Genomic DNA, 11,303 nt, shown 5'->3' with positions numbered 1-11,303 from the left:
TTCCTAGTACAGGAGAAGCTACTGACAAGTTATGCTCAGATGCTTGTACAGCTGCTGCCCCTGTTAACACTGCCATCATATCTCGGGCGTCTCCTAAGTTGTAAACTTTGTTTAGATGATGCCTGCTTGGTTACCGGCAGGCGTACTGGCGGCTGGAACACTCCTCCCTGCACTCAATGTTTTAGGAGGGTGTATTATGATTTCCTTCTCATTTTCCAAAATGAAGTGATCTCCTGGTGACCCGGAGGCTGAACAAGCACTTGCATTTGTACCAGAAGAGGACAAGGGTGCAGCTCGGGATCTTCAATGAAGATACGAGGAATTGTGGGTGAGTCTCCTGGCTTCATCACGGGGAAAGCTGGTGACAGTAAAGGTGAAGCCAAGGCAAATGAACTAAAGTCAAATCCACGCTGGCAGTGTATTAGATGAAAATTGTAAGCTCTTAATTCATTCCTGGTGTCTTGCTTACTGCCCTACCTCCGGACCATGTCTGCATAACTTAAAAAGCTCTTTCATTATGACGGGGATACGATCTTATCTTGCATGCTTTGTACTCCTGAAGGCATTAGGTCCTGTAGCACTGAAAAGTTTCCTGATATGGAACGATATGCAACTCACCTAGGAACTACTAGAAAATATATTTTTTTATGTCACAGAAAGTTTCTCAAAAGCTTTTACACAAACAAAATGTTCTCAGAAAATTACTTTTCCTTTAAGAGGTATAATGCTATTTTAAAAGCAACAATTTTTGCAAGAGTACGGATTAAAATTCCTGCTGTTCACATTTTCTCATTAAATGCATTTTTAGATCCGGTGTTAAAAAAAAAATAGGCAACTAATTAATTCCCCAAGTATGGTACATTTCTATTCTAGTGAAAAGAATTGCAGCTATTTCTCCAATGGTAGAAAACAAGAAGAAATTGCCTTGCTTTAGGCCAAGGTTGTATGCCATTTTACTTACATTTCCAAAATTTAAAATAAAGCCCTTGGTAGACGTGTATTACTTTACTCACACATTTGGGAAAAATCCATTGCAACTCCAACAAATTGATCTTGTGACTCAATGCGTGTCAGTCTTTGAATGATGGTACTTCAGTTGCCTGAGGATACGCTCGGGTTTTCTTTGGCAAGAAATATCACTGTATATTTACAGTCAGAAAATATACCATAACTGAAGTCTGTGATTTTTCAGAAACATTTATTTTAAGGAAAACTGAAATATTTTAACTGGTGTTACTGTTAATTATATTTGGTTACCAAAACCCAAATAAGACGATGCAAAATTTATGTTAAGGATTTTTGTATCAGCACTAACAATGTTTTATTTTTTAAAGTAATATGTAAGTTGTTCTCTGAGAAGCAGACCGTTAGCCTTGCTTTGCAGCACCGCTCCCGTTGCTGTGAGAAACACCTGCTCCACATAGTCTCCAAGTTCATTTATTCCCACTGGATGAACTCTCCAAACAATATCTCAACTTCAAGTGGAACTTTCTTGCCTAGAAACAGCAACTCTAAAATTTAGAAATTACAAAACAAAGGACTAGATTGAACAACTAAATACAGTTCTAGAACAAGTGGATTGTTTGTGACGTTTTATTGCGCAAAACCAGATGAAATCAGTCCCAAAGGATGACAAAACCGAATTCAGTTCCGTGGCTGTCCCCAGCTGCAGCGAGCAGACCCCCGGGCAAGGTTTCTGAAGTATTCTGGGTAAAGCACTTGCAATATCTTTAAAAATTCTAATTAAGCTACTCTAGATACCACTGCATTTTTTTCCCCTACCTTTTAAATTCTATTACCTGTTCCTAGCAGACTGAGAACCCTTGAAGTCCTATTAATATTGATACAAACTACCAAGCAGAGCATTCTGCAATACAAAAACGAAAGTACCAATTACCTGAAACGACAGCAAAGTCAGACAGAACAAATACCTACAAATAGTTCTTTTCAAAAGGAAGCTTTCAGCAGATGAAATAATTTGGGCACGGATAGGAACAAATAGGTAGAATGTTATCTAAAAAGAGGTGCTGCTTAGCCAAATTGACAGGCAAAATCAAACTTGAGAGGAATGAATTCAAGCAGTATTAAAACCCGACACTGATTTTCTGGTTGATATTAAACAATCTAAATGATTGTTTGTTTGTCGTCTTTATTTCTCAATACCAGACTCAGTAGTTGAAAGTGTATGTCAGTTGGCAACAAACTAAATTCTATTAAATTCCCCAACTCGAGACTTTTGAGTCAAAACCAGTTGCCCTATGGAAGAATAAGACAAGCAATGTTTTTAGCTGAATACTCTTCCAGTCTCCTACAGTTTGTGACTTGGGGACTCCTGAAGGCACAGGACATTTCCACATGTAGCTCTCAACGCCTCTCTCACGACCCTGTCTAGCGCACCCTGTAACACCCCCACATTTCACATCCACAGCCGCCCGCGGCAAGCAGTTCCAGTGCCTAAATACGTTACGCGTAGAACCACATCCTCCGGTTTGCTGCGGCCCTGCCACCTGCTAGCTTCATTTGCCTTCCTCTAACGCCAGAATGAGCAGAGAGCGGTCCCTGTCGATCCTCTCGTGATTTTACGACTTCCATTTATCTCACCTGCTTCATTTTTTTCCTAGTTTGGATATCTCTCACTCTACAGACATCCGTACAAAGCGGTGCCAGACAAATCATTTCCCTTTTCCCTCTCTGAACCATGACAGGTTCCTGTGCACGCTCTTTGAAATGAGCGACCCCGGAGCTGCACACAGTATTCGGCTACAAATTAATGGTGAGAGCTGTGAGCAGCTGGGTCCTAGGGCTGTGGTGCGTTACCCTGACAGGGGAACGACGAGGACAGAGATGGTAACAGTCCCCTGAGCTGACTTTGGAACCAGTACTGCTAATACACTCTTTAGACTTTGATGCAAAAGCAAGATAAATTACATTAAATGTGCAGGTGACGCTGATCAGCGGAAGACCAACAGAGAGGCAATGTGACATGGCTGGAAAAGGCTGGTCAGTTGTAGGTACATCAGATGGAAAAGTTTTCAGTTGATAATTAACGCCATTGCCCAGTGGACTGAAAAGATTCGTGCAAAATACCATGTAAATTCCAATTGCTTTCATGTTCAAGAATGATTAATTGAAGCTGGCCAGGTAGAGTGGAGTCTTATGCAAGCGGAATGGGCCTCATGAAAGATTTTTAAAGCGTGGCCTGCATTTGAAAGGAGACGGAATCTACAAAACCATGGATGTTTATTAAGAAGGGGGAATTAAGCTGGTGAAAAATATTGTTACAATATTGATGGATATAAATTAAATATGAATAAACATACATGATATACTGGGAGAGTCTATCTCGCTATCAGAGGAGACCATCTTTAGATGTCCTTCCCATTTTGCTACAGTGGGAAAAGGAAAGTAAATTGTTTCAAGATGGAACATCTTAAGTTGATGGAAGGGAAGGCTAAAAAGGACACAAAGGATACAGCTAAGGCAGAATAGCTCCCATGGGAAAACAAAAATTCATGAGAAATAACTGGGGTGTCAAGAGCACAGAAAAGACCCTGGTGGCAAGAAGAGGAAGGAGAAAGATACCAAACTTCGAGAGAGAGAAGGTGGGAGGTTCAGGTACTAGGATTTCAGGCATGTTTTTTTCAGAAGATAAGAGATATGAAGGGAGGAAAAAAGATGTTACATCTCCTTTTGAGGAAGCTGCAGGCGCGTTAAAGAAGGATTTGGGTCGTCAAGGCCCCTGCTACATATAAAGGTGCGAGAAGGAAGCATCTAGGGCACCGCATCCCCTCCCGGGCAGCATGTGGGTGTGGGAAGAGGCAGCAGCCCCGTCCGCAGGGCGATCAGGCAGAGAAAGCCGCTGGGCTGCGCCTGCAATCGGTGCGTTGCCCCTTTAATTGTGTCCCCAGCCCTCGGGCGTCTCTGTCCAACGCCCACGTCAGCAAATACCTTTTGTTTCTCTCACGTTCGGGCTTCCAGGGCTCGGGGCTGCGGGACCAGCGCGTCGCCTTCAGCCACCGCGAGCCCCGACGCGGGGCCGGGGACTCCGCACCCACCGCCCGCTCCTCCGCTCCCGGCTCGGCGGCAGCCGCCCGCAGGACCCAGCCGGTGAGTGGCGGCCCTGGCACGCCGGCAGGCCAGGCAGGGCGTCGGGATTTGGGGGCGGAAACGGCCCCGCAACGAGGCTTGGCTGCGAGGGGCTGCGAGGGACGGCGCCGGGCTCCGCAGTCCCCGAGGGCGGCGGGGTCCGTGCGCGGCGGCCCGCTGGCAGCTGCCCCTCGGAGCCGACGGTTGCTCGGGCTGCAGAGCGTCCTCGGCGGGCGCCATTTGCAGCCCCGGGCGCGGCTGTAAGGGGCCGGGAGCGGCAACAAAGGGCTGCGCGGGAGCGGGCGGCGGGTGCGCGGCGAGAGGGGCCGCGCAAGGGGGCGGCCGGGGCGAGCTGCCAGCCCGGGGAGGCTGCGGGCAGCCGGGGCGGGAGCGGCTCGGGCCACGCCGGGCGCCCGGCACCGGGCGGCAACAGCGTGGCGGGGAGCTGCGGCGGAGCGGCGGCCGGGGCTCCGCTGAGGCGGGCGGCTTCGGGCTGCATGCCGGGCCCGGCCCGGCGGAGGGGAGCGCGCAGCCGCCCGCAGCGGTGGCGGGCGCTGGAGCCGCGGTCCCCACGGCGGGAGCGGGGGCGGCCGCCCTGCCGCGAAACCGGGAGGCGCCTCCGCGCTTGGGCGGGCGGGTCCGGCGCCGTCGGGCGTCCCGGGCTCCCCGCGGTGGTGCGACCAATTCGGAGGGGCGTACTGGTGAGTGACGGCGGGCTCCGCCAATGGCGGGGGAGCCCGGGCCGGGAGGGCTGCGGCCGCCGGGGCTCCGCTGCCGGGTCCCATCTCTGGTCCCTCTGGCCGGCGGGTGCGGGGCTGGCCGGGCCGGGCCCGTGCGGTAACCTCTGCTCCGGCCACGGTCACGGGCCTTTCCCGCAGCTGCTGCGGGGTCCTCGTCTCGCTGGGGAATGTCTGAAGGCTGCGGGTTGCACGCACACTGTCCTGCACCCTTAGGATGGAGATGCTCCCAGCTTAACACACGCCTCTGCCGAACAACGTGCACTGGCTTATTGGGCTCTCTCATCCTTCTTGTATTCTGAGAAAAAGAATGAGTGGTTGTGCATATTTCTATATTTAAATAAATAAGATTATTTGAAAAATATAAAATCGTGTTTGACACGTTTGGCTGAGCTGCGTGATGCTCAAGTCAAGAGACTGGTTATTTCCTTTATTTTTTAGAGCAACGCTTCATTTCATCTTTTCTGGAATGGAGATTTCTTCCCACCAGTTTCACCTCTTGCAGCAACTAAATGAGCAGCGCAGGCAAGACTTGTTCTGTGACTGCAACATCCTGGTCGAGGGAAAGGTCTTTAAAGCGCATCGCAATGTGCTCTTCGCCAGCAGCGGCTATTTCAAAATGCTGCTTTCGCAGAGCTCGAAGGAGACGAGTCAGCCGACAACGGCTACTTTCCAGGCGTTTTCTCCTGACACATTTACAGTTATTCTAGATTTTGTGTATTCAGGCAAACTGTCTCTCACCGGGCAGAACGTCATCGAAGTCATGTCGGCCGCTAGCTATCTGCAGATGACCGATGTCATCAGTGTGTGTAAGACGTTCATTAAGTCATCGCTGGACATCAGTGAGAAGGAGAAGGATCGCTACTTCAGTCTGTCGGACAAAGATGTGAATTCGAACGGCGTGGAGCGATCCTGCTTGTACAGCGCGGGCTGGAGGGCAGAAAGCAGCCCCCCACACTCACACTTAAGTCCCGATCAAGGGACGTGTATGATGGGAGGAAACGCTTGGAGCAATTTCAGCTACTATCCGACTTCTCAAAGAAATGCCCAGCAACAGCTGTCCAAACACGAGCAGAGGCAGGATTCCGTAAAGAAATCCCGGCACCTGGGAATGCAGCAGCCTTCTGACATTCCTCACTATAAATCAAGCAAACTGGAGGACCGGGCTGCCGAGCCCCCTGGCCATATCGCTCAGTCTGAGGAGCAAGTTCAGATAGAAACCGAAGTTGAGTCTCCTCATGTGGGATTCCAGTATGGCCAAGGGTCTGACGTGATACCCAGGAGCTTGGCTGTGTCACAGCAGGAGCACGAATCGCCCCGTTCTTCCAGTAAATCCAAGTGTTCGAAAGCGGACGAGCAGTACGCGAGCATGCCCTCGATTCTAGGTGTCATGGGAAGCTGGGCTGAAGGTAAGGGTTGGTTTTAATGCTGTAGGTGCACGTTTGCCTGTGCATTGTCTGTTCTGTCCATTAGAAGATGTGCTTTACTGAATGAGTGGCCAAAAATACATCTGCAGTGTCTGGGAATGTACATTTGGGAAGTTTAACTCTTAGTTTTTAATAATTGTGAATGATTGAAGTACCCGGTTTATTAAAACGAGCCTTTCGAAAGACATAATCTTTAGTGTCTCTGCAGCTTCATCTTGCAGATTTAAGGTGTGATCTTTTGGGGTATTTTTAAGCTCATTTTCGTACAGCTAACGGTCCGCTTCTTTTCCTTTGTTGCACTCCTGTGTCATTTACAGGAAAACACAAGATCTTTGTGCTTGGAAAGACCTACGATAACTTTTTTTTTTTTAATAAAAGCGATTTGCAATTCTGCGCATAGAATGCATTTCCCTAGGGCATTAAATGACTAGACATGTTATGACTTAATTTAATTTTTATTTTTTTAATCACATTATTTTCTAACAGATGATCTGCCCAGGATGAGGTTCAAGTGCCCGTTCTGCACTCATGTGGTGAAAAGAAAAGCAGACCTAAAGCGTCACCTTCGCTGTCATACAGGAGAGCGCCCTTACCCTTGTGAGGCATGTGGGAAAAGATTTAGCAGGCTAGATCACCTAAGTAGCCATTTTCGAACAGTATGTATTTTTAGTAACTGCATGATTTGTTGAATGTGTAAATCTGTCTCGGCGTAATTAAACACAGGACTACTGTGCCTGGTTGATGTTGACTCCCGTAAAAGAAGAGGTAATAGAAAATTAATCGGGTTTTGCTGAAGTCGATTTGAAGCATAATTTATATGAAAGGGGATGAATTTCTTTGTTAATTGATGGCTCGTGAAGGCCCAGCTCCCTGCAAATCCGGTAGCAGAGCCTCAGCGGGCAGTTATGGCACCTGCGATGGTTTCATTTTTAATGTTTGATGACTGCCTCTCAAAATGAGTTAAAGCTACCATTTGGTGCTAGTCTGGCCCTATTTTTTGTCATCTTAAGACACGCTTCTCTGTGGATACCTTATCAAATTTATTCCTTTCGATTTTCCCAGATTCATCAGGCTTGTAAGCCTATCTGCAGAAAGTGTAAGCGCCACGTGACTGAGCTAACAGGACAAGTGGTCCAAGAGGGAACAAGACGTTACAGACTCTGTAATGAGTGTTTGGCTGAGGCTGGCATAGACAGTATTCGCATTGACTTGGAGGCTGAAGCACCCCTTGAATTTCCACAAGACGGGGATAAGGATTCCAGGTGGCACTATGGGGAAGATAACAGATCCGACGTGGAGATCGTGGAGGATGGGTCAACCGACTTGGTCATTCAGCAAGTTGATGACAGTGAGGATGAAGCAGACGAAAAGGAAGTAAAACCAAATATTAGGTAGTTGCAAGACAAGGATTAGGAATCCGTGGAAGAGGGAGAATGTACTGTCTTGACCATAAGTCCTCCACCAGCCTGTTGTTACCGTACAGGGACATTGCGGTTTCTTTTGAACAGGTCCAGACTTGCATGTGTTTATGGACGTGCCATTGAGTCCACTCTTGAGTTTTATTACCAGAATACCCGTACTTTGCTTCATTAGAAAGAATCCATCCTTAAATGAAATAGCGGATGAACAAGGAAACTGAAGTACAATGTGGATAACTTTTTATAGTAGACAATGGGTCACTTCTGAAAACCTCTTTCAAGGGAGTGAGGTCTAAATACTTTTTTTAAAAAAAAAAAAAACAACTCACACAGCACTGTAAATTGCCCACTTTTTAAACTTGTAGAGATGTGGGGTTTATATGTAATATCATCTGGTGATACACAAAGTATAAATACGCCCCCCACCAGAATATAAACAAAACCTCTCTTCAGTATTCAAAAATTAAGATAATCTTCCATGAAATTTCATGAAGTATTCATATTATGATAAGGAAAAAATCGTAGCTAATTAAGAAAAAGCATATACAAATGTTTTAGCACATTCATCTGGAAAAGCATTCATCTTGCAAGATTTATTAGAATAAGGAGAATCATTAGCAAATCATTCATTCAAGACCTATTTCTTTACAAGAAAGTAAACACATGAACACTAGTCCTAGTCAACACATCAGAGAGAAAATGATTACAGATACGATCGTTAATTGATGCCAGTAGATGTTTTAGTCATTCTGAAAACTGGGGACTCAGACTGGGGTATGTTTTAATAAGTACTAATAAAACACCCTCTTTTGGTTTTTAAACCTCTCAAAAGTGCCAGACTGACGTGACTGGCAGCCCTGCATCCACAGCATTGCCAATGGCAGTGTCAGCTTCTCCACACCGACGTGATGGAAACAATCCTCACGTGATTACTTTAGCTGTTGTTTTCCCTCTTTGTCCCCCGTTTGATTTGCCAATAACAGTGGCAGAACAAGTTGTACAGTATATATACTATATCATTAGAAATGGAACTGATGAGATTTTCTGTCTGAAACCATTGACTACTCTTGTTTGTATTGACCTGTACTCGATTTAACTGATGAGTTTTAAGATGGAGTCATTATCAATTTATATATTCCCAAAGTCATTCGGTCACCAAGAGAACATACTTCAACCTTTTTCAGTCCGTACTACGTGCCAGTGAGAACAAGATGTACTGGAAGTTCTAGACATCATATCTGTGTAATTTTACCAACAATTAGACTACGAGAGATGAGATGACTAATGGTGAAGAAAGTTTACTTCTGTAACAAAATAAGCTGCTTGGTTTTGTTACTTAGTGAGTTTGTCTTAACCAGTACTGTAAGAGGAGAGGAGCAGAAGTATGCTCCCAGGGTGCTTTTACTCTGCGTTTTCGTGGACAGACCTGAGTATTGATACAGTCTTCATCCTGTGATCATTGAACTCAAAGGGTATAGGCTTAGAAAACTTTATTTTTTTTTCTTTTTTTACGACTTTGTAAGCATGTTTGGCTGAAACCCGGGATTAATTACAGAACAATTCCATATATATACTATATAATCGCTTTCCCAGGGACAGCTAGAATGTCACTATTTTATTTTTATTTGTGTAAAAACTGTATAGCCTTATTAGTATCATCATTACCAGAGAGTGCAGCATTTTCATCCCAGGCTGCAGACGGGCAGCCTACAGGTCTCTTAAATGACAGCTCGAGCGCTTCCTACTAAGTTCACAGCGTAGGCATTAAGCGCCCTCCCCTCAAGCGTGCAGGGCTGCCAAGAAGCAGCCTGCGTGTATGTTCTCAGGAGAAGAGAAGTGGTATGTTATTGCTCCTACAGAAATCACTGTCCATTGGCTTAGACCTGGGGAGGAGGGTGGAAGGGGGGAACTTAGAAAACTTTCTGATGACCCATATGAAAACATTGTTTCCGAACACGACTTACACTGGCCTCGATTTTATGTTACACTTTGGTCAGCAGTCCACAAGATGGACTCGATGTGAAAACAGCTGGTTGATTTGGAGCTTATTACTCCTCAAATGCGTAATATTAAGTGGCTAAGAAATATTCGTGAGCAACCTTAACTAAATCAAATATAGAACAAAGAAATATATAAAAGAATACGGAATGACTTTGATCAAATTTCAAGAGAAAATGCTTGCTGAAATCAAATTTAATAGATTTTTCTGTTTCCCTTTACATTAAACAGTTTGCACAATAAATTCTAGGTATCTGTGCCTGCTGTCCCAGAACACAAAGTGGCTGGGATTAGTCTGTGTGTGTGTTTGGGGATGGATTTAAGGGGAGGGGAAAATAAAGTGTTACTCTAGGCCTGAAATCTTAACTGTCAACTTTAAAGGTGAGACTATTAAGTGTTTCTGTATACTTGGGGGCGTTTTTAGAAGCAAAGGGATTTTTGGATCAATATTCAGTCTAATTAGGTACTGTAAATCTAAGAATACTCAGGACCAGATGCTTCAGAAAAAGATGTGAAGTGGCTATAATGGGCAAATGGAAAAATCTATCCATATGAAGACATTTACTTTTTAAACATAGGCAGATTAAGTGCTGATTTGCCTGGCAAACAAGAGGTTTTACTGTTTTTATACGTTATTGTTAATCTCAGTAGCATAACTAGATATCTGTAGTCATTTTAAAAGTATCTTATTAAGCTTGGAGTTTTAGCTCAAGACTGCGATTCCCACAGGTCAATTATGTTTTGTATTTTAAAAAGGTTACCATTTTTATGTTTGTTGCCTTAATTTCAGTTGTTGTTCCCTTATTTTTGTATTGCGAGACAAGATAAATGTTAAGTGCCTTATATTTTCTACGTCCTTCATTTTACATAGCCAGTCATATATTTTGCTTGTTTTTCTCTAAATGAAAGTAATCCTATTTGTTTTGTTTTCATCTCCTTGCATTGCCTCTGATGACTGTCTTCTTCATATCCCTGTTAGGATCACATACCACTCATTAGCAGAAGTAACATTTTTGGGTTTTTTTTCAAGTTCTTTTCACCTCTGTGCCTGGCAAGATCACGGAGCAGATCCTCCTGGAAATATGCTTAGGCACGTGGAGAATAAGGAGGTGATTGGTGACAGCCAATATGGCTTCACTAAGGGCAATTTGGGCCATACAAATTTGATACCCTTTTACAACGGGGTTACAGCATTGGTGGATAAGGGAAGAGCAACTGACGTCATCTACCCAGACTTGTACAAAGCCTTTGACACCGCCCCGCACAACATCCTTGTCCCTAAACTGGTTAAACAGGGATTTGACGGATGGACCACTTGGTGGATAAGGAATTGGCTGGACAGTCACACTCAAAGAGTTGCAGTCAATGGCTCGATGCCCAAGTGGAGACCTGTGAGGAGGGCGTTCCTCAGGGGCCGGGACTGGGACCGGCGCTGTTCAACGTCTTTGTCGCCGACACTGACAGTGGGACTGAGCGCACCCTCAGCGAGTTTGCCAACAACACCGAGCTGTGTGGCGCGGTCGACACACTGGAGGGGAGGGATGCCATCGGGAGGGACCATGACAAGCTCGAGAGGCAGTTTGTCCATGCAAACCTCATGAAGTTCAACAAGGCCAAGTGCAGGGCCCTGCACACGG

At 45.5% G+C, this 11,303-nt stretch overlaps 1 protein-coding gene across 2 annotated transcripts; it reads left to right on the top strand.

Annotated features, from left to right (window-relative positions):
• Positions 1–4,044: 4,044 nt before the first annotated feature.
• On the top strand, positions 4,045–10,511 carry LOC142066916 (zinc finger and BTB domain-containing protein 8A-like). Of its 2 annotated transcripts, none has more exons than XM_075115024.1 (4): positions 4,045–4,107; positions 5,265–6,232; positions 6,737–6,906; positions 7,313–10,511. In XM_075115024.1, exons 2-4 carry the CDS (start codon positions 5,293–5,295, stop codon positions 7,643–7,645), a joined length of 1,443 nt encoding a protein of 480 aa, XP_074971125.1. In that variant the 5' UTR covers positions 4,045–4,107; positions 5,265–5,292; the 3' UTR covers positions 7,646–10,511. The 2 variants fall into 2 exon arrangements, with proteins under 2 accessions (XP_074971125.1, XP_074971126.1); XM_075115025.1 differs by lacking the exon at positions 4,045–4,107 and adding an exon at positions 4,546–4,787.
• Positions 10,512–11,303: the final 792 nt, after the last annotated feature.

The sequence above is a fragment of the Phalacrocorax aristotelis genome, chromosome 20 (assembly GCF_949628215.1).
Source record: "Phalacrocorax aristotelis chromosome 20, bGulAri2.1, whole genome shotgun sequence".
Lineage (NCBI taxonomy): Eukaryota > Metazoa > Chordata > Aves > Suliformes > Phalacrocoracidae > Phalacrocorax > Phalacrocorax aristotelis.
This window is presented reverse-complemented; position numbering and strand designations above follow the sequence as displayed.